The sequence below is a fragment of the Bos grunniens genome, chromosome 11, assembly GCF_055505025.1.
Source record: "Bos grunniens cultivar Pamir isolate PY7600 chromosome 11, Bosgru_T2T1.0, whole genome shotgun sequence".
In the NCBI taxonomy this organism is placed as follows: domain Eukaryota; kingdom Metazoa; phylum Chordata; class Mammalia; order Artiodactyla; family Bovidae; genus Bos; species Bos grunniens.
This window is the reverse complement of record NC_141175.1, coordinates 19,815,357-19,838,588: the sequence shown is the minus strand read 5'-3', so window position 1 is coordinate 19,838,588 and position 23,232 is coordinate 19,815,357. Positions and strand designations below refer to the sequence as shown.

At 53.4% G+C, this 23,232-nt stretch overlaps 1 protein-coding gene across 5 annotated transcripts in view; it reads right to left on the bottom strand.

Annotated features, from left to right (window-relative positions):
• Positions 1-23,232, bottom strand: part of ASAP2 (ArfGAP with SH3 domain, ankyrin repeat and PH domain 2) — a 162,115-nt gene that overhangs the window by 3,097 nt on the left and 135,786 nt on the right. For 2 of the 5 annotated variants that reach the window (XM_086325531.1, XM_086325533.1), the window contains 11 exons: positions 17,838-18,027; positions 17,012-17,097; positions 14,978-15,093; positions 13,885-13,952; positions 12,598-12,711; positions 10,121-10,373; positions 7,718-7,852; positions 6,060-6,228; positions 1,679-1,728; positions 1,130-1,221; positions 651-773 (listed from right to left, as the gene is read on the bottom strand). In XM_086325531.1, the coding sequence (XP_086181657.1) occupies positions 651-773; positions 1,130-1,221; positions 1,679-1,728; positions 6,060-6,228; positions 7,718-7,852; positions 10,121-10,373; positions 12,598-12,711; positions 13,885-13,952; positions 14,978-15,093; positions 17,012-17,097; positions 17,838-18,027 (1,396 nt within the window). Of the gene's footprint in view, positions 1-650; positions 774-1,129; positions 1,222-1,678; positions 1,729-6,059; positions 6,229-7,717; positions 7,853-10,120; positions 10,374-12,597; positions 12,712-13,884; positions 13,953-14,977; positions 15,094-17,011; positions 17,098-17,837; positions 18,028-22,213; positions 22,451-23,232 lie in introns of those variants that run through there. The other 3 variants (XM_086325532.1, XM_086325534.1, XM_086325535.1) reach the window with 2 other exon arrangements.

Sequence of the window (23,232 nt, the reverse complement as noted above, 5' to 3'; positions counted from 1 at the left end):
ATTCTTTTGGCCATGCCATGCGACTTGCAGGATGTTAGTTCCCTGACCAGGGATTGAACCAGGGGCCACGACAGTGAAAAACACCAAGTTCTACCCACTAGGCCACCAGGGAACACCATGCTGTATATTTCTCTGAGCCTTTTTTAAAAGGCTCAGAGGCTGGCTGTGACTTCAGGTTTCCCTGGTGGCTCAGCGGAAAAAGAACCCCCGCCTGCCAAAGCAGGAGATGGAAGAGACCCAGGTGTGACCCCTAGGTCGGGATGACCCCCTGGAGAAGGAAACAGCAACCCACTCCTGTATTCTTGCCTGGGAAATCCCATGGACAGAGGAGCCTGGCGGGCTTCAGTCCATGGGGTTGCAGAGAGTCAGACACGACTTAGCAACTAACTAAGCACACATCCACTGCTGGTCAGAATCTAAACGTTAAAAAGCACTGATCTGTCGCTGCACTGCGGAGGAGGCAGCAGCCCGAGACTCCCAAGGCCACATCCTCCTCGCAGACGCTCAGGTGCACTCTGGAAATTGCAGCCCACGTGGCTCGCCCACGAGGGGGAACCCCTCAGAAGTAGGGGGAAACGGAAAGGACAGCTGAAGCTGCTCAGGGTAGGGCAGCCTCACCTGGGGAAAGACCCCCTCAGGCCCAGACTCACCCACCACTCCTGGTCCTCCTCGCCATCCACGATGATCACATCCCCCTCAGAGAACGTCAACTCGTCGGGGTTGTCGGCCACGCAGTTGTACAGGGCTTTGACCCGCTTGGGCTTCAGCTTGGTCTGCGTCAAGGAAAAGGGGGCTCAGAGCTCAGTGTGTGGGAAGACACACCTGCTCAGGGGAGAACCGGGCTGCCTTGCTTCCAATGGGTCCCTGGGGCCTGCAGGCCTGCATACCAACCTGGGGCAACTTGGGGAGGCTCAGTGCAGCTGGTGGCAGGGGGACTTCCTGGAGGAGGCCAGCCCAGGGAAGAGAGTGGCAGCCCGGTGCCTGGTGTGCAGACAGGGGTCAATCCTAGAGCCAGCCCCTCAGCTGTGAGCTCCGGGCTGCGTCTGGCTTAGATCTGAGCCCTTGGAGGATAACCCGCACACTCCTTGCCAGAGCAGAGAGGCAGAAAAGAAGGGGCTCATCCACTCACCGTCTGGGACTTCCTGGGCATGGGCGCTGGGGGCTGCATGACCACGGCATTGGACAGAGGACCCAGAGCTTCTGTTCCAGAGAGGTCCACTGCTTTAGGGCCAAAATGAAAACTTCACAATACGCCCCCTCAGCCATCACCACGAGACAGAAACAACGTAAAGGCCATTGTGTCAGGTTCACAAGGCAGGTTTCCTGAGGTTTTTGTAATTGACAGAAAGTCCCCTGAAGGCCGAAGAAACTGTGACTCCCCTGTGGCCTTTGTAGAGTGCTGGCCTGCAGCTGTCACCATGGGACAGATGCTATAACCTCCTCCACTGACCAGGCCCCCCACCCCCTGCCGGGCCCCTCACCCACCCCCAGTGAAAGAAGGGGAGTGGAATGTGGGGTATGGTACCAGGCAGCCCCAGGAACAGGGGCATCAGGGGCTCTGCCGGGGGCAGGGTGGCTGCCCTGCCCTGGACAGGACAGCTGGGCCAGGAGACAGCTGACCACGACGGGACACATCCCCCACTCTGCCCTCACAGACCAGTTCAGGTGAAATAATTACCAGGTCCTCTCGGCTGGCCTTTGTTAATCAGTGGGCTGGACTTGTCAGGCCTACGAAGAAGGGGAAATAGTGTCACTGGCACACGCGTGCATGCTGAGTTGCTCAGTCGTGTCTGACTCTGTGCGACCCCACAGACTGTAACCCACCAGACTCCTCTGTCCGTGGGATTCTCCAGGCCAGAATAGTGGAGTGGGTTGCCATGCCCTTCTCCAGGGGAACCTCCTGACCCAGCGGTCAAACCCGCGTTGCTTACATCTCCTGCCTCGGCAGGCAGGTTTTTGACCATAAGCACCCCTTGGGCAGCCAAGAGTCACTGGTACAGGAAGCCCGAAAGGCATGTGACTGCCCTACCTCACTCCCTGTTCTACGGGACCTGTGTTCAAACTGAAAACGGGCAAGCTAATTTTATCAACTGCCAATCCAAGTTAATTTTTGCTCTTGGAAAAAGAAAGAATGAGAGACCCAGAGGACAGCACCAGACCCCAAGCGTTCCTGATTACAAAACTAGGCTCCTCCTGGGACTCTCCTGTCCTGCATGAGCCTGCAGCCAACACCCCAGGTCTGGGCAGGAAGCTGGGCACGGAATCAGCTCTGCCTCCCATGTTCCTGTCCCACGTGGCCCAGTTCTCCTCCTGTGTCAGGTGGGGCTGGATCAATCCGCAGGCCCTGGGGGCTCTGCCAGGACTGTCCGGGCCCCTCTGGCCCGTGTCGTCCTCTGTACTGTGACCCCTGGTGTAACCCCCCAAGACTGACCATGGCTCGGCTCCCCTCAGGACCGAGGGGCCAAGTGAAAGCTTATCTTTACTTCTACATTCAATTCCCAGAGAACATGCTCCATTCGGGCAATAGACTAGAAGTCTGTTCTCTAAGGAACCCGCAGTGTCCAATACCAGGGCCTCCCAGGGAGACTGCTCTACGGCAAGACCCATGCCAGCAGCTCCGTGCATCAGGGTGCAGTCTGCCAGCTTCTAATGCTGCATATGAAGGGGCAACTTAGCGACAGGGAAGACCACACTTATGGGAAACATCCATGACATAACAGAAGTCAGAACAGAAAGAATTGTGGAAGAGATGAGAGAAAATGAGTCTGTGAAACCACTAGGATACTATTAACATGAACATTATATGATGGCAAAAAGCTGAGAAAATCTCCCAGAAAGCTGACTGCAAAAAGCAAGCAAGCAGGAAAACAAGGTCGGAATGGAGAACCAGAAGGGGGCTGGGAACTGGCCCCTCTGCAGTGCAGCTGCACTTCCAGCCCCTGCCTCTAGGTGGGGCCACGGGACTGGCCTGAGTGAGAGCATCACTCCGGCCCCAGGGGTTTGCCAGCCCTCCCTGTTTCTCCTCCTGCAGAATTAACCCTCAGTCAGTTCAGTTGCTCAGCCATGTCTGACTCTTTGTGACCCCGTGGACTGCAGCACGCCAGGCTTCCCTGTCCATCACCAACTCATGGAGCTTGCTCAAACTCATGACCATCACGTCGGTGATGCCATCCAACCATCTCATCCTCTGTTGTCCCCTTCTCCTTTTGCCTTCAATCTTTTCCAGCATCAGGGTCTTTTCAAATGAGTTGGTTCTTCACATCAGGTGCCCAAAGTATTGGAGCTTCAGCTTCAGCATCAGTCTTTCCAATGAATATTCAGGACTGATTTCCTTTAGGATGGACTGGTTGGATTTCCTTGCAGTCCAAGGGACTCTTCCAATGCCACAGTTCAAAAGCAGCAATTCTTCAGCGCTCAGCTTTCTTTATAGTCCAACTCTCATATCCATACATGACTACTGGAAAAACCACAGCTTTGACTAGATGGACCTTTGTTGGCAAAGTAATGTCTCAGCTTTTTAATATGCTGTCTAGGTTGGTCATAGTTTTTCTTTCAAGGAACAAGCATCTTTTAATTTCAAGGCTGAAGTCACCATCTGCAGTGATTTTGGAGCCCCCCAAAATAAAGTCTCCTACTGTTTCCATTGCTTCCCCATCTATTTGCCATGAAGTGATGGGACCAGATGCCATGATCTTAGTTTTCTGAATGTTGAGTTTTAAGCCAACTTTTTCACTCTCCTCTTTCACTTTCATCAAGAGGCTCTTTAGTTCTTCACTTTCTGCCATAAGTGTGGTGTCATCTGCGTATCTGAGGTTATTGATATTTCTCCCGGCAATCTTGAATTAACCCTCGGCCCAGGGGATAAAGATGGTGGAGTCAGAAGTAGAAGGGGTCTGAGTCTCTGACTCACCCCCTTGGGTTTGCTGTACAAGCAAGAATGGGGACACTCAACCTCATGGGAGCAAGAAGTGAATTCCTTATGTTAAACCACTGAGATGGTCCAGGGGTCGGCTGTTAGAGCAATCAGCTTACTCTAATAAAGAGAAAAGGTGATACACATAGAGGAAAGGCCAAGGGGATCTGATATCCAAATAGTAAGAATTAGACTATAACTTAGAACAGAAAAATACAGATGCTAAGTCATTAAAAAAAAAACAATCAATGAAGATTTCTCAGATGCAGGATGTAGTTTCTATGTTGAGAGGCTCCATCACCTACTTGGGAGCAGGGATGAAAACAGACCACCTCACCCCAGGGAGTCAAAGCCCAAGGTGTCCATGGATGGGGCCCGGAGGGGGGTTTGCCTGAGGGAACAGGAAGGCATCCACCTGGCTGGGGGCAGGGGCTGGCCTGTCAGGGGAGCTGGAAACCCAGGAGGGTCCCAGATTCCAGCAGGGAGAGGAGGCTTCTGCACAGAGGAGAAGGCGGAGATGGGAGATGTGTTTCCTAAGGGTTAAGTAAACATGGGAGCCGGACTTTTTTACCATTAGAAAGGGGAGTGACAAATGCAGAAAGGAATAAAAAGCTATATAGAATGAACCCTGTGGAGCATTTAAAACATCGAGAATGGACTGCATGGCCACTGCAGTGCCCCACCTTCCTCTGACCGAGTCCAGGCTCTGCCTGTGCCGAGCAGTAGCAGAAGGCAGATGTGATGTCCTGCTGGTTTCCAGGACTTGCTCTTGGGCCCAGTCACCCTGATGTGAGATGGGCCAGGACATGCTAAGTATTCCAGCCGAGAGCCCCAGCTGGAGTCCCAGCTGACAGCCAGCACCAACCATATGTGTGGACTGGGGAGGCCTCTCCTGATGAATCTCTGTTGAACAACCCCCAGCCCTCGAGTCTTTTTGGCTAAAGGCCCAGATGTTGTCAAGCAAACACAAGCCACTCCCCCTGTGCTGACCCAAACTCGTGAGCATAAGACAGTTGTGTCTTAAGTCAATACATTTTTGTGTGGTTTGTTACTCAGAACCAGAGAAATTGGAGAGTGTGTGAACTCATGGATTTCCATCCATATAGACAAGAAACAGAAATAAATGTGTTTATACATGTATACAAGCATCCATGTACATGTATGAAGATACACATGTGTATCCCTAGTTCTGATCACTCACAAGGCCTGCCTGGGAGCACTGACACTCCAATGGCAATGAAGACACCGAGCACCCAGATTTTGGCGTCTAAGTATCATTCCACTAAAAGGAACCACTTCTCTACCATAAAGATCCAGACTGAAAGCCATGAACTGGATCCCATGAACTTTACTAAAATAAATGTGGTAAAGGACATTTATTTAGACAAATGGCAAACCTGGAGTCTGAATTTTGGAAGGTTAAGAGCTTCCCAGGTGGAAGCTTCCCAGGTTAAGAGCTTCCCAGGTGGCTCAGTGATAAAGAATCTGCCTGCCAATGCAGGAGACATGGGCTCGATCCTTGGGTCAGGAAGATCCACTTGAGAAGCAAATGGCTACCCACTCCAGTATTCTTGCCTGGAGAATCCCATGGACAGAGAAGCCTAGCAGGCTACAGTCCATGGGGTCGCAAAGAGTCGGACACAACTTAGCGACTAAACAATAACAACCACGTTAATTTCCTGATCTGGCTGGCTGTATTATATTTATGTGGGAAAATGTCCTAGTTTGTTGAAAATATATGCCCTGCACTGCAAAGAGTCCATGTATTCAAGATAATCCTATGAGTGAACAAGTAAGACCTAGAGGCCCTATGTCTTGAGGACTTTAACTCCCCCAGTCCCAGTGTCTGTATTCGACAGAAATCTAAATTCATCATGTGGATATAAGACACACATTGGTATGAAATGTTTGCAGTTTAAATATTCTTGGTAAATTATTTTGAAGACCCCTGAAACATAATGAATTAGTCATGCAACACTTGACCTCAGGGGTCACAGCAGGATTTGAAACGTGGACGATTTAAAACATTCAAAGAAACCCCAGCAGGTGAAGTTGTGGGGCAGGTGCACTGGGAAGCCCCCTGAAGGCAGGAAGCATGGATGGTGACCTGGCTGGCCCGAGGGGGACGCAGACGAGCAGCAGTTACCCGGGAGCAGGCCTCTTCTGGGGGAGGCGGCTGGGCGGCTGGGGCGGCAAGGGCGGCGGGGCTTTGCTGGGCGGGAGTCCGGACTGGGCCGGCTTGCTCTGTTGGCTCAAGGCTTCGATCACACTGGGCGTTTTGGCCACTGGAGGGGGCGGCGTGGGAGCCAGGGGGTCTGCAGAGAGGAAAAAGAAAGAGACACACACGCAGAGGGTCAGCCTCCAGGCATCATATTCCTAGGCTCCCCACCCGAGGCTCCTCCAACAAAGGCTTCCTTTTCTCCTTCCACTATTTCATGGGAAAAACACCCACTTCCACCGAAGACTTTCAGACAGCAGTATTGGCGGAGAGTCCTTCCAGGTCTCAAGGGAGGATTAAAATGATTCCATGGGCCTGGAGATGTTTTCTCAGCTAGAACCACCCCCTGGGAAAGCCACCTTTCATCTCCATCCTCCAGGGAACCTGGGGAAGCAGCCGTAGGAGGCCTGGCCTGGGTCCTGCCCTGGGGCCCACCCGTATCACCGGTCAGTCTGGGGTCAGTCTGTGAAGAGCCAACTCCGTGAAGGCTTCCTGTCTGTAACGGGACAGGGCAGCAAGTTATATTCTCTACGTTTAACAGAGAATGAGGGAGCCAAGGCTTTCAGCGAGGGCATGGGGCTGGTAAGACAAGGGGCTGGACCTTGAGCCTCCTTCCCGTTTGCTGACAAACATCAGCGCCCCTCTCAACGGCCAGCACCCACGTCCCGCAGTCCGCGCAGAGGCAGCGACCTGCCCCTGGGCCTGGACGTGGACACCTCAGGAGCCTCAGCCCCGGACGGCGGAGGCGGGGAGTGCTGGCTGAGCAGGGAGGGGTCAGTTCAGGCTTTCTTTCCTTTTTTCATAAGCTTTAAAAGCAAAGTCAAAAGGCAGACTCTCGCATGCCTATCTACAGCCCTGGGGACGCAGGACCATGAGGCAGAAGAGTGGGCTTCGGAGACCTGCTGGGAGCCTCTCACCACCAACCCCCTCGCTGCCACCCCTGGACCTGGGTGCCCCTGCCCCACCCCAACCTCTGGAAGCCCCTCACCAAGGCAGGTGCCCGCTCGGCCTCCAGCACCCGGAGGGCACCGACTGCAGCCAGGGTGGCTTCTCCCACCTTAACTCCAGCTATGGAAACCCAGGGAAACCCTCGGCACTCTCGGAGCAGACCCACACTCGGAGAGGCCGGAGCCCCTCCTCCTACAGCTTCCAGGCCTCGCCTCCTGGTCCAGTCGCCACCCCCCAATTCTGCTTTGCAGCCCCCCGCCCCTCCCCCCGGTGCACACGTGACACTGAAGGGAAACACAGAGCAGATTCTAATCCACAGGAACACACCCCAGTACCCCAAGCATGGAGCAGCCAGAGGAAGCCCCAGCACCACCGTAGAGAGAAAGAAACGCTGCTGGAGTGCTTGGAGACGGAGGAGGGGCGGGGGTGGCCCACGTGGGAAGTGGGACAGACAGCAGCCAGCCGCTGGGGAGAAGGGGGGCCGCAGGGAGGCAGCCACGGAGGAGCCCCCAGCAGTGTGCAGGCCGGGGCTTGCTCCCCACATGGCGGCCAAGAGGACCACCCCCCTCCTCCCCACCAGCCATCCGTGTAGTACGAAGCCCGATGGCAAGAAAGGAAAAAGGAGAAAAAAAACGTACTGGTAGATGTCACGCGGAGAGGGGGCAGCGGTGGATGGACAGCGGGCGGATCTGACGAAGATCGCTGCCGGCTTATACTGTCCACGCTTACAGAGTTTGTCTTCCACGGGGCGTTAGCGGAGGAGGCTGGCTGAGCTGCACACGCACGCACACGCACGCCCATGCACACGCAGGCATGCACACGCACGCAGGAGCACAGAACAAAAACAGAAACAGAACACGGCATTATTGATCCTCTCCCTGTACGACGGGAAACATGACCCTTCTGTGGACAGAACAGCGGTAAGACCACAAATAGGATACTCATTTGTTTAAAAAAAAAAAAATTCTTTCTGGCACCTGGAAGACAGATACTAATACACACTAAACCAACGATGCTCCTGGGAAAATTCCCAGTTGGTCTCCATCTTACCGATTTCTCTAATGGAAGTACAGTTTGAAAAGGGAAATGATAACCACAGTGACCCTCCTGAGCTCTGCGCTCGGGGATGGGACATCTGCTCGTCTCTACCCATTTACATCCTCTTGTGGGGTCAGCACCTCACCCGAGGGGGCACCTGTCCTCAGACAGAGCACGTGAGAGGAGGGCCAAGTCACACATAGCTGGTGAAGGGTGGATGTGTTTCTGGCTGGACCCTGCCCGCTCCTCCTCACGGAGCAGTGTCTGCCCAGGGCACAGGCGTGACCATGCCTGAGGCTGCGTGTGGCCCCATGGCCGGCTGGGCCTGGAGATGAAAACAGGCCACGGCCACATAGGGCAGACCTGGGGTAGGGGGAGTCTTGCCACGTCTGCTGACGGGGACAGCGCCGACCTTCCATTTGTTGGGTGGATACTCCACGTGGGTCAAGGGTAGCACACACGGAAAACAAAGATAGGCTTTAGGGGGCTGGAGCGGGTGAAGGGCGATCTCCATCATCAAAGGAAGACATGGGGAATCCTCCAAACCCTTCTCATCCTAAGACTTGAAGGAAGCCAAGAAAAACAGGTGAACAGCTTTCTCCCGCTGTTCTGTGACCCAACAGAGCAAAAGAGAACCTCTCCGCCCAAGACACACACAGTCAGGAAAAGCCGCTCACGAGGTGGGGACGACCTAACCATTTAGCTCCAGCCTCACAAGACAACACACATGCCTGGGACTTGGGAGGAGGGAGGGGGAGGCGACAAGCCGCCCCCATGAGACCCCCTGAACACAGCGGCCTCACATGCCAGGGCCCCTTCCAGCTGCGGGACGTGACTTCCTTCCTCACACCCGGGCTCCCTGCAGGCCTAGGAGGAGGAACAGGCTCTGCGGAAGGGGGCAGGCTGGTTTCTGATGTCTGCCCAGGGTTGCCCGTGACCTCTGGGCCTCCCTGAGCACCGGGGCAGAGCCGTGTGGAAAGGACTGCACCACAGCCAGGGTGGGGGGATGGGGTTGGGGGGGCAACAGCCATCCCACACTGTGAGCACAGCCTTCAGGCCTCCCAGCATCACTGCCACTCGGCTACGTGCCCTTCTCCAAGAGTAGCTCCTGCAAAACACAATCTGGGACTTACTTCTGGGGCTGCCATCAGCCTAGAGCAGCCGTGGGGCTTGGACATCACACCCAGGGCAGGCTCCTGCCCCCTGCCCCCAGGAAGCCTCCTGGAGCCCCAGCATAGAGCCAGCCTGGCTACCTGCTGAACCTTCAAGGAGCAAAATGGCCAGTGGGCCTCCAGTGCTGGGTAAATTACTTAACCTTTGCGGGCAGGCGCAAGGTTTCATTTCATTTCAGTTTCCATTTTTATAAAAACAGAAATAGCATCTGTGGTGTCAAACTCAATATGCTGTGAAAGAGCGACTGAGGCCAGGACAGCAAAGCTGCCGCACCTGAAGTGCCAGCAGGACCCTCGGGGACTATTCTGTATTTTTACAGCTAGGCTGAGCACTGCTTCCCAAATTAGCATCTTTCTATCTTTCACTTCATGGGGAATCACAGAGAGAAGAAATAATCAGACGTCATAAGCTGGCCGTGTACAGGCAGGAGAGAGATAGAAAGGGGAAGAATGGAGGCAAAGGGAGGGGTGGACAGCAAAGAGAAAAGCACCAGGAAGCAGGTCTGTGGGAAACACCCAGGGACAGCAACCGGGCTCACCCGGCCATCCAGGCCTGCCCAGTGCAGTCCCCGTGTTCCCTGAGTCATACGAGCCACCTCCCTGCCCGGAACAAGAACGAAGCCAAGACACACTCCCACCATCCTAAGAATGATGGAGCTCATTTTGGAAGCAAAGAACGTTATGTGCAAAACAAGAGACCCAAAAGAAAAACATGTCCTGACGCTGGCCCACAGGCAAGCTAGCTGGGGACAAAGCAAGTAGAGAGTCCCCAAAGCGTGACCCCAACCACAGCGCTCCCGCACCCAGGGTGACCAACAGCTTGGTACGTACCTTTGGCGACGTTCCGTGGTGGGAGTGGAGGGGCGCTGGACGAGCCGGGGGCCGCAGGCTGGGTGGGCGGCGGGCTGCCACTCAGGATGGCACCGTATGTCTCGTTCTGCAGGAGGCTGGGCACGAAGCCCCTCTGCTTGTCCTTGGCTAGGCTGCCGGCGTCTCTCGCCAGAGCTGCAGCGCTGGATGGCAGCTGGCTGGGGCCCAGCTGGTAGAAGCTGACAGGCCGGTCTTCTCGCCGACTAGGGCTGGGCTGCGGGGGTGGTGGGCAGAGGTGTGTGAGACACAGATGCACTGACCTCCGAGTCATGGCTACGGATGTGCTGGTGACAAGCCCAGGCACGCCACTCAACCACCTGGGCACAGCGCATTTCTGCCGTTACAGGACAGCAGCGAGACCTAAACCTCACTCTTAGAGTGTCTCTTAATGGACACACCCACCAAAAGAGCTGTGCTTTATAAGAACTTGCAATTCTTCATTCTGGGAAGAACTTATAATATAAGCTGCTTTATCTGTACCAGCCAGAGTTGGCTGAGTTTAGCTCTGTTTTCACGGCACGTCCCCTCCACGAGCACCCTTCTCAGACAGCACCCACAGCTGTGACCGATCCCCAACAGACACACAGCTAATTCAGGGGAGATCAATGTCTTCCTCCCATAGTACTAGGACTCTAAAGAGTCCTCTAGCTCAGGGTCAGCAAATTATGACTTGTGGGACCACCACCTGTTTTAATAAGTAAAACGTGAGCAGAAAGCAGCCATGCCTGCGGTTTACACGCTGCCCATGGCTGCTCTCCTACCACCCTGGAGGAGAGGAGCTGGAACACAGGCTCGTATTTCAGGCCCACAAGCTTAGAACATCTGTCATCCGCCCTTTACGGGTTTGCTGACCCTTGCTCCACCTGATGGTCATGTGCATGCAACACAGGGACTTGGGTAAATTCAATCAAACTCCTATCTCAAATGTCAGCTTTGTTTTAACAGCTGTGATCTTGAGCAAACTAGCCTTGCTGATCCTATTTTTCATCTGTTAAACGGGTACAAATTTAACTACCGGCCCAGAGCCTAGAATTTAGCAGGTATGAGTATCGGCTGTCACACCCACCTGCCCTCACACGACCACCTGCCTGGTCAAGGCTCTGGCCAACCAAAGGCTCACACTCAGCTCCAGTGCATAGAGCTCAATGGCCAGTGGTTCTTCCTACAGAGTTTAAATTCCAACAGGGAGCACAGCTGTGTGAACTATGCCCGCCGCTCTCTGCTCTGGGGCGTTGGGGCGGGGGGTGCGCGGTGGAGTGGGGGGCATGAGTGTTAGCACTGCTGCTGGGCTTTCACTGGGACCATAGGACCCGCCCAGTCACTGCCCACATGACCCTGGGAACCTGAAAACGTGATATGTGCCTGACCAAGAGGCACTCATGCCGGGGCAGATGTTTCAAAGCTTCTCTTTTTTAAAAAAATATTTACTTTATTGTATTTTTTATTTATTTATTTTTTGGCTGACTCATACAAGATCTTAGTTCCCCAAGGAGGGATCAAACCTGTGCCCCCTCACTGGGAGCGTGGAGTCTTAACCACTGGGCCACCAGGGAAGTCCCAAACCTTCACTTTTTTAAAAGGAAAATCTAAATATAAAATAACCAGCTCCTCTCACTTTGACACTGTTTTACAGCGAACTCAGAAATTCCTTATTCTAAGAAACAGAAGAGTCCAACAGCTTTCAGAAATGCCATATATTTCTGAAATACACACGTGAGGACATTAAAGTCCATCAGTAAGAATTAAAACATTACATCATGGCACTCCCACTAATTTCACAGCTTCTAGGCATACAGGTTTTGGAGTAGTGGTCCTGGGTCTGACTCTGACTCTGAGACGAGTGTGAAGGTGGTTACCTTCCAGGGGTGCCCCCAAGTGGTTACCTTCCAGGGGTGGCCCCAAGCCAGAGCATCCTGAGGAGCAGCTAGAGGAAGAGGTAAGAGCCCCCGGGCAGTCTCCAAGTGCTCCAAGCCAGCCTCTCAGTCTTGAGGCTTGAATGACCCATCTGACATAGGAAAGGGTTGGACCAGATGAGCTCTAAGGGTCACTGATTTCAGTGAAGGTTTTAAAGATCAACTCGGTGAACACAAAAACCACTCCTGGGGGAAACATGGCTTTTCATCATGTCATTCTCAGTGAGAGAGCTTCCTCTAACATCCACCAGAATCAGAGGCCCTCTTGTATCTCTCCTTCGTATCAGAAGGTGAGCAGCTGCCATGATAACACAATGTCCCGTAAAGTCACATCTGTAGGAGCTGTGAGAGAGGGGCAGTTGTGGGATGGTTAAAACCCAAGAACTACTGAGATGAGCAGAAGCACAAAGTAAACTCTATTTCCTTTCCTACAACAGCTTTCTGCCCTAAATATAGGCCAGGACCCACACTGCTCTGAAGGATGCTCATCATAAAACTCTTCACGTTTTACAAGCTGGCACAGACCTGCAACTTCTCGTCCATGTCGTCGTCGCTCTCATCCAGGTCTTCAGGGAGCAGTCTCCATTCATATTCCACATGAACGTGAGAATTAAACCTTCCAGACAAGGCCTGGTTCAGCTAAGAATGACAACGGGCCGTCAGTGACGCTGCTCACACACTCAACCTTGTAAAGCAGATGTGGATCTAGAGGCAGCGGGCCTGTGCCCCAGAGAAGCTGTGCCCCAGCATGAGCCTGGCTTATTTAATTTGCTGCATCTCAGGCCAATCGCCCCTCCCGAATCTACACATACCCTGGAAGCTCAAACCCAACAATTCCCATTTAGTGCTTTGTACGCTACAAAGTCACAGCATGCAGCCAAGGAGTGTTTGAAGTCTAAAAGGCAATGGCCAGCCCTTGGGTACCCATCACCACACAAGGAGCACTGAATTCAAGAAGGAACAAGCCCGCTAACTGTAGACCCCACTTTTCCTGACCAACGCAAGAGAATTAAGCCCTGCGGAAAATGATGTGAATGACTGCTCTCTCAGCTTTCTCCGGGAAAGTGGACAGCTGGTTTCATTCTAGATGCACAGGTGAGAAGTTATTGCATCAGATAAATGGGTATCTTAGCACATCAGGGTCTAAATTTTCTCCAAAGCCAGACAGTAGCCATGTGATTGCAGGCAAGTTATTTAACCCTCTGAAGCTGTCTCCTCATCTGTAAAATGGAGTAAGATTAGGTACCTACTAATCAGTGTCCTAAGGGGTAACAGTAGGCGCCCACTAATTAGTATCCTAAGGGGAAACAGTAGGTGCCTACTAATCAGTGTCCTAAGGGTTATCAAGATTAAATGAGCTAATGGACACCAAGAGCTCAGGATAATAACGTTCCTCATTTTCTACAGCAGTGACTGTTAATGGCTCTGTTTACTGAGCACTTAGTATGTGCCCACAGCTTCACAGAGTTCAAATACACCACGACCCTGCAGACTGGTGTAGATGACTCTACAAACAAGGCAACAGTGGGGAGAGCTGGTGCGACCTTCCCAAGCCACAGCAGTGGAGCTCCCTGCAAACCCAGGGGGCCTCAGCTCCACTCACCCCCAAAGCCAGAGCCTCCAACACGTCCAACCAGAAAATACTGACTCATGTTCCAAAAGTGTCACCTCTAGGCAGGTGGTCCCCTCCTCTCTAAAGGTGCCCCAGGACACTTGCTCCGAGCTGTCCCCTCTAGGACACTGGGATCTGCTCAGGACCCTCCTGCGGACCCTCCCCAAGGAGCAACCCCAACCCCACCGGGGGAGACTCACCAGCTCCTCACAGCGCTCGTGCCTGAGTCGCTTGGCGATGTCCAGTGGTGTCTCTCCTGACTCGTTAGCTAAGGGACGGTGGGATGAAAGGACATGTTGTGGCCAAATCAAGCAAAGGTCTGATACCCGGAGGCTATTAAATAGAGACCCAGTCAAGCAGCCCAAATGAAACTGACTAATGAATTCCGGCAACTTAGCCCCCATCAGGGCTCATCTGTTCTGAAATCATACAGACCTAAGCAGTATGCAGTCAGTAACATTTTAAAAGACAAGATTTGAACTAATCATGAAAGTAAAAGCACTAAAGTTAAGCCAACTAATGTAAAACTAAATATCCAAGGCATAATTCACTGCGTAAAGCAGTTCATGGTAATTGTCAAACCAAAAGCACTGCTAATCTAGTTCCGGGCACCTGGCTGAAAGACTTTACACCTCCTTTTATTAATAAGTAGTCTGTAAATTTGGAATTGTGTAGTTTCTTCTAAACAAGCCTCAGTCAATGAGGTTGGATATTAATTAAAAAATAAAAAACTCAGCTCTCAAGCAGGCATGAGCCTTTTTTCCAGTCTTGTCTGGATAGTTTGATAATTCTTCAAAGCTCCTCCCCAGGACACATCACAGCCAGATGTCCTGGGGGTTAGGCCGTGCCCGGCCAGCTGCAGGTCAGGGCCCTGGGAGGAGGAAGCAATGGAAGCCAAGCAGACATGGTCCCTCATGGAGGAGGTTTCATGCCAGTGAACAGAGGGGCAGTGGGCAGTGACTCCCAGCAGTAAACGTGCCCACCCAGGGCCAGTGAGGGACCAAGTCTGATCTAAGGTAGAGTCAGGAAAAGGAGGGCAAGATGCCTGAACCTTGTCCAGGGTCACCTGGCCACCAGTTAACAGCTGCAGGCCACCCTCTGCCTCTCAGAGCCCAGAAAACGCCTGCAACATGGGGGCAAGTCCACGAGACAGCAGAGGAAAACTGCTGATAAGTACTGGACTGCAGCAGCCTGGCAGAGTGGGCCCTGTCTTGCTGGGTGGCGCTGGCTTCCCAGCTCTGCCCGGAGCCCAGTGGCCGGAGGGGTCAGTGAGGAGGCGGGGCTGAGGCTCACCGATGCCAATGGAGGCCTTGCCCCGTAGCAGCAGCTTCAGGCACTCTGCACTGTCGGTCAGGCAGCAGTAGTGCAGGGCCGTGCTGCCCTTCCCCGTCTGTTTGTCCAGGTTCCCGCTGGCAAGGACGGACGGAGAGAGAGAGAGAGAGAGAGAGAGAGATCGGAGGACAGGGAAGTCTCAGGTCAGAGGGCTGGGGTGCTGCGCAGGGGACTGGGGTTCGTGGCTGGCAGGGCCTCTCGTCCTCCTCCAGGTGGGGGGCCACAGCACCAGCCCAGCTTGTGGCAGGAGGTGGCCTGGACTTAAGGCCAACAGGGAATAAACGGCGATGGCAGAGCCGGCCAAAAAAAGGGGGCGAGGCACCTGTACACCCCTGACCAGGGGCTGGGAGAGGGACAGGTGAACTAGGGTCTCTCCCACTGCACTGCTAAGGCCCCACCAGTGTGTCCCACCGCACGGAAGGCTGGGCTGAGCTCTTTTCATCCTACTGACAACACTCTTACCAGGAAGGGGAATGGCCACTTTTTCTAAAATTCAGAGTCACCAGGCTCCTCTGAGCTGGCTTGCCCTGGACCACCCTGAAAACAGGCTCCGGGGGAATGAGAGGACCACACGGGTTCTGCCAACACAGAACGGACTGGGCAATCCCAGGACAAGCCACTCAGCCCACTGGTGGGGCGGCCGTAGTCACACTGTGAGCGGGACAGCAGGGCTCCGCCCTGGACAGACACGTGGGGACACGGAGGGCCCACTGGGAGACGATGCCCAGGATCCCGACAGGAGGAAACCAGCCACGTTCACTGTGCCTTTTTCCAAGCAGCTATATTTTCAGTAAAAAAGAGCCTGATCTCTGATCTTTCTACTCTCCGCTCCTGAGAAGAGGGACCAGGGTTGCCCTTCTGCCCCCTGAGAGTCTGCTCTAAGGGAGCTGGCACCGCACAACTGCTCCAAGCCCCTCCACACTCCTGGTGCTGGGTGGGCAGCTCCCCGCAGGCGTCCAATGAGCTCCCAGCTCCTGGGGAAGGAGCTGACTGCCCCCAAGCTCCTCCAGCCCCAGCCATCTCTTCCCTCTTCCCTCTAGAAACGGCAGAAGACACAAAACGCAAAACGTCTCCTTGCTTTGCACTTGCTGAAGAGTTTCTATGGCTTCTGGCCATTCCCTGCCCTGACCCCCACCCAGACCCACGCTCAGGGAGACACGATGCACCTCGATTGGGCTTCACGACTAGACTCCGACCGTCAGGCCAGCCCTGCACCAAGCAAGGCAGGACGAACCTGATGGGAGCGCTGGGGCCAAGGAAACTGCCCATGCATGTCCTCTCCACAGGCATGCTCTAATTGAAAATAACAGCTTTTCCTACCAAACAAAACACCCACAACCCTGCCTCAGCCCGCGTTGGAGGTGGAGCCCCGCTTCCTGCTTCCCTCTCCCTTTGCTCATGGTGCCCTGCCTGAAGTCATGGGAACCCCCAGCTCACAGGACAAGCTGGGGGCTGCCCTGCCTGATGTCATGGGACCCCCACCTCACAGGACAAGCTGGGGGCTGCCCTGCCTGACATCATGGGACCCCCACCTAACAGGACAAGCTGGGGGCTGCCCTGCCTGATGTCATGGGACCCCCACCTCACAGGACAAGCTGGGGGCTGCCCTGCCTGATGTCGTGGGACTCCAACCTCACAGGACAAGCTGGTGGCTGCCCTGCCTGATGTCATGGGGACCACTCCCCCACTTGACAGTCAAGGGGGCTGCAGCCAGAGACTGCTTTCCAGGGGCTTAGAATTCAGCAGACCTATTCACGGGGCATCCCCCTGAGCCCCAGACACTGGAAGCTGGATGCTGCTGACACCAGGAGGGGTTAAGACTGCACGGGAACACCCCACACCTGCAGCCGTTTCGCTGTCGCGTAATCCTAGTCACACCTGAGGAAATTCCAGCACGTTGGCCACACGGCAGAAGCAGTGAGGCAACCCCTGATCCCTTCCCCAGAAACACCCAGGAGCAAAATCAAACACTGGCCCTGATTTAAGGACACCTACCTGTTCTGAACTAAAAAGTCTACAATGTGGAGAGAAGTCCGGTCCACGGACCTGACGGCAAGGTGGAGGGCAGTCTCATCCGGCTCCTGAAGACCAAACAGAAACATTCCAGAATCCCAAGGGGGGCACTCAGCTCTGCGGCCAATGTGAGTGAAAGCATGTATTTCTCTTCTAAAAGCCTCTGAGTCTGTTCTTTGAAAAACCTATCTCTAAAACATGTTACCTATTGCTAAGTTGTGTCTTGCAACCCCATGGACTGTATGTAGCCTGCCAGGCTCCTCTGTCCATGGGATTTCCCAGGCAAGAATACCGGAATGGGTTGCCATGCCCTCCTCCAGGGGATCTTCCCAACCCAGGGATCAAACCTGAGTCTCCTACGCTGGCAGGCAGATTCTTTACAGCTGAGCCACCAGGGAAGCCAATCCCCATGGCAGCCAATCCCCATGGCAAATTCTGCCCTTAGGAATTTAGAGACTGCCTATCATTTAGAGACTGGTCCTAGTCCTCCTCCCTCCCCGGGAAAGAATGAGAAATTCGGGAGTTTCATTGCAAAGTCCTCTCAAGGTTTCTGACCCCCTCCCTGCATCATTAACATGATGAAGCTTCGGCCTCTGAGAAAAGGCTCCTTCCCCTGGGGATGGACTCTCTTCCCGGAGCTGCCACCACAGTTTGGCTGAAGAATCAACCATGAATCTCCTCTCACCCAGGACTCACTGCCTCTTCTCTCAGGGTGTTTCATGACACTGTCAGCACTTCTGATGACACTGCTTTGTCACTCCCCATCAAACCCCCCAAACCCTTTCTGTTTCTACATGTCCTTTCTTACATGTCCATTGGCCAGTGGGATTTTTTCTGTAAGATCCACACCGTCAGCATATGCTTGAAGTAATCCAAAAATGTCTCTTGTTTTCACGGCTTCACAAAGACTGTGAAGCTTGGCCGCATTATCCGCATGTTTTTTCCGTGCGTATTTCCTCTCAATGTACTTGGCAGTGATGTAGTCCTTCCTTGCGTTCCTGAAATCAAACATAACTGCCCTGTAAATGATTAAGGGCCTTAACATCCATTCATCTGTAATGAGTTAAAAATAATCCCACCCCCTCATGGTAACAAGGACTGATGCTGAAGCTTCAATACCTTGGCCGCCAGATGCTAACAGCTGACTCATTGGAAAGATCCTGATGTTGGGAAAGATTGAGGGCAGGAGGAGAAGCGGGTGACAGAGCATGAGATGGCTGGATGGCATCACCAACTCGATGGACATGAGTTTGAACAAACTTTGGGAGATAGTGAAGGACAGGGAAGCCTGGCATGCTGCAGTCCATGAGGTGGCAAAGAGTTGGACCCGACCTGGCGACTGAACAACAACATGGTAACAAGCGGCACGGGCAGAAAAGTACAGAGCAGGAGGCAGGCGGCATGTGGCTCTCCTGCAGCACCAGCGTCCACTCTGCCTCTCCACTTTCAGGAGGCTGGACACCCAAGACAAGAGGTATCAAGGTCTGGGTCTAAGGGATAAGCAGCCGGGTGAGGGGACTGGCAGACTCCAAGGGAAGACTGTTTTCCTGTTTGTGGACACCATGCCTGGCAGCCAGGTTCCCCACGTGCCCATGAAATCAAACAAGTTGTCCATCTTCATGGTCTATTTCCTGGCTCTAGTTTGGTCTTGAGGGCACAGACCCCACCTCTCCAAGGAGCGTGGAGGAGCAGCAGCAACTCCAGGGGAGTCAAAATCCTCCCCCGCCGTAGACTGTCAAGTGACCCTGGGCAGGTATGTGACCCCAAATCTTATCTAAGAAATGCACACAGCCTGGGCGAAGCACACGAGATGACACTTTGCCGCGCTCCCGGCAGGTCCTTAGGGCCTCGGAAAGTACTGATGAACTCGAAAGATAGAGCAAGAAAAACAGCAGCTCCTGGTCCAGAGGACTGAGAATCTCACTCCAAGGACCCTAATAAGCAGCAACATCAACAATAAAAACCTAGACACGGTGTTTGAGGGACAGTAAACACTAATTACCCATGACAACCAAGTCATAAGGGTCCATCAGCTGATGAACAGGTGAAAAAGATGTGGTGTCCACATAACAAGAGTACGACTCAGCCACAAAAAGAATGAAGCACTCATGTGGATGAGCCCTGGAAACATCCTGAAATCCTAAATGAAAGACGCCAACACTGAAGACCACACATGGCGTTATTCCGTTCACTGAAATGCCCGGAACCGACAAATGCGTAGAGATAGGGAGCGGGGAGCAGTGGCCCCAGGCTGGAGGGGATGGGGTGTTAGGGGGAGGTGGAGGGGGGGGCGTAAGGGGACAGAGTAGGGGATGGTTTACAAGGACAGGGCTTTGTGATGGGATGAAGAAAATGTTCTAAAATTGCTTGTGGTGATGGAAGAACAACTGAGAACATACTAGAAGCCAGTGAACTGTACTTTAAATGGGTGAACTGTGATGGTATGTGAGTCATATTTCAACCAAAGTGTTAAAAATTCCAAAGACAAAAATTCAGCACGGATCAAGGCATTCCCCCCCGGACCCCCACCCTGGTGACTCTGGGCCAGCGACTCAAACCTCCTTATCCTGTGCAAAAGCACACAGTTGAGGCATGCACAAGCTGACGACGTCTACGCGCAGGCCTCTGCAGGATCACAGAGACGGAGACAGCACACTGAGGCCTTCAGCCCAGGATTCCGCATGCAATAACCAGGGCAGCACAGAGTGAAGAGGTGCTGGGGGGACCCACTGGCTCTTCCTGGCTGGGGCACCGCTCGCTCCTACCCTGGGACCAGGACACCCACCGCACCTGCTTCTATGATCATCAGGGCCCAAGGCCCCCAGGTCGACCCACGTGGGTCCTTGCTGCAGCCCACCAGGGTTCAGGAGTGGGTGGGTCAACTCCAGGATCCCAGCGGGGGCACACAACACTTTGCCAGCTTCACCTAATAAACTACCACCTAGGTGTCCATAGACGCTGCCTCGCTTGAACTGTGCTGGGGGACTTCACACGTGTCCCCCACAGGGGACGGTTACTGCAGGCCACAGGTCGGGTGGAGCTGTGCTGTCCATCTGATCCTTGCAACAGCGTTGTGAACGTGAGCCCATGGCCTCCAGCAGCCCGGCAGCTCCGAGGGCCGCCCTGCTCCGCTGGACTGAACTCTCCTTGCAGGGGCTCCCAGCCAGAGTGATGCTCTGGCTGCTGCCTGGTGACCGTCCTGGCTTGACAAAACCAACAACCCGTCAGATGAAACTCTACAGGTCTCTTATGACGGGAGGCAGGGCTGAACAGGTGTCAAGGCTTAGACGGCTCCAATAATCACTTTGGGGCAGCATCACTATGGACCCTCAGGAAGGGGCTACTGATAAACTGAACCTTATATTTTTTAAATGTTTTATCCACTTGTCCAGGCTCTGGGTCCCAAACCCGGAAGGTGGTCCCTCCCCCAGCACAGGTACAGGTCTGTTTGGGCCACACCAGGCCCCACGGATTCCTGGTGGAAGTTGACTCTGCCAGTGTGACCCCTCCACCCCCTCTTTTTTTGGGAAAGGTTAAGGCTTTTGGAGGAAAGCAATGAATTTAATAAGAATGTGTTGGCATGCGTTCAGAGAGGGAGGCTTCTTATACTTCCAAAGGACAGGGCGTGCGTGAGCGACCTGAATCACAGGAGAGAAATGGTTCTGGCCTCTGTGAGCAGGAAGCTCCCTGCTTCCTGCCTATTTATATCTCTCAACATACCCCCAAATCCATCTGGGGATTCACAGGCCATGAGACGGTCTCTGGCTTCCCTTTCAACAGATTCATCTGCAGATGGTGTGCTGCTTTGAGATAAAGCCAGGAGCAGTGCACTCCTTTTAATCTGGAAGTAAGACAGTAGCTTCTCTAAAGTAGTCACTGAACTAGAGCTTCACCTCTTACTCATTGATTCCTTGTTTATGTACAAATATTTCCCATCACAAGCAACATATTGTGGTGGGACATGCAAACACGAGTAAGGTGAGATTTACCAGAAAAAAGTATGTGGACACCTAGGTACAATGTAAAGTGGGATGAAATGCTTTAAAACAGAGCTCCGCCCGCAACTGGTTTCAGCTGAGGGGGCATCCACGTGGGTGCCAGTTTGCTGTCAGGTTGGTCATCTGCCCTCATTTTGAAAAAAAAAAAAAAAAGGAGGGGAGTAAACATCTTTTCACTGGTGCCAAGGCTGGGGGGCGGGGCAGGGTCTCAATGTAGATGGAACATTTATATCCAAGAGTCCCATGCAGACAGGATTCACTTTTTAGAACCATTTTCCCCCAGAATAAACAAATGCTCTGCTTTTATAAAGTACCCCTGGTACTTGGAAGAAATCAGTGACCATGTCTTATACTTTGTTCAAAGTGGATCAATACTACAGGGTTTCAGGAGACCACGCCCTTCACCGTGAGAGCAGGTGTCTATGAGACAGTTAAGTGAAGTGCCCCAGGGGACCACGACGTCTCTGTCCTAACAGACCTTCTCATACACCCAGTCAGCCCATGTCAAGGGACCTCTCCACGGACACCTGCCTCGAGAGGACCCAAACTTCTCAGCACCCACACCCACAGTGAGCAACAAGGGCAGCCAACACCGACCAAGCACGAGGTGAGTGACCCCCTCACCCCGATGTACGTCCCAGCGACTCTGTGAGCAGGGGGATGGCTGTCCCTCTGCTTCTATTAAAGGAAAAGGGCCCGGGGAAGCTGACGAACCTTCCCAGCTCCCGCGGTAGGCAAGGATGCAGGTTTCTACACCTCCTTGTTGTCTCTCCAGCTCTGGGTAAGGATACAGACTTGGAACTCAGATCCTTAGCAGGAGAGGATACCAACTCGGTAAGTCCCGTGCCTGGAATCTAAAATCACACCTCGTGCAATCTCAAGGAAATGCCACACCACCGCCATCTGCTCCAGGACCCAGACGACTGATGCTAATCCAACCCCACCCACGCTCACCTCCTGATACCCGCTCCTCCCTGGAGGGAAGTCACCTCACCCAAGGCCAAAGAACACAGATCCTGTGACCTTGGCTCCAAAGACCCGCCCCCACAGCATGAAACCCTCTCCCCACCACTGCTCGGGGACCTCGCCTGACACCTGGGGGAGCCCTGCCGGCAGCTCTCGCTCTGGTTACTCCCAGGGGACGGCTGTCTCAGTGAATGGATTTTCTCTTCTCTCTGAGTACATATTTCTTTTTTTTTAATTATTTATTTCTTCTTTTTATTTATTTTTTGGTTGTACTGGATCTTCACCGCTGCACACAGGCTTCCTCTCATTGCAGTGAGTGGGGCTTCTCATTGCAGTCGCTTCTCTTGCTGCAGAGCACAGGCTCCAGGGTGTGCCGGCTTCAGTAGTTGCAGAGCACAGGCTTAGCTGTTCCATGGTATGTGGAATTTTCCAGAATCAGGGATCGAACCTGTGTCTCCTGCATTGGCAGGTGGATTCTTATTCACTGTACCAACAGGGAAGTTCCTGAGCACATATTTCTCACTTTCCCTTTCCTGCCAAAACACACTCTGACTGGAAATCAACCCTGAATATTCACTAGAAGGACTAATGCTGAAGCTCCAAAACTTTGGCCACCCAATGCAAAAAGCTGACTCACTGGAAAAGACTCTGATGCTGGGAAAGATTGAAGGCAGGAGGAGAATGGGGCGACAGAGGATGAGATGGTTGGATGGCATCACTGACTCGATGGACATGAGTTTGAGCAAGCTCTAGGAGTTGGTGATGGACAGGGAGGCCTGGCGTGCTGCAGTCCATGGGTTGCAAAGAGCTGGACACGACTGAGACACTGAACAGCAATACTACTCAAATGCTGAACTGGCCTGGGACCACCCCCATCTGCCTGACTGTGCCCTCCTAGAGTGGGTAAATCACCCCAGTCCTGGTGCAGCAGACAGGCCACCCAGGGAGAACAGGGCTGGAGCCTTGGGGGGCAGGCCAGGCACTGCCCTGGCCCCCAGTCACCCATTACCTCTCTCAAGGAGCAGTGTGTGGCCCGGGTGGTTTATGCTTTATATGATAAGACTGGTAGGAAATTCCCCTGCTATCAGCTCTGCCTCAGTGGGCCAGCTGGGTGCATGACAAGGCACGAACGTGTCTTAATCAGGTTTCGTGTCAACAGTTAAAACAGAAACAAAATTTTTTTTGAAGGGAACGACACACTAAACATTTGCTTTGAGGACCAGACGTAACCACGTATCT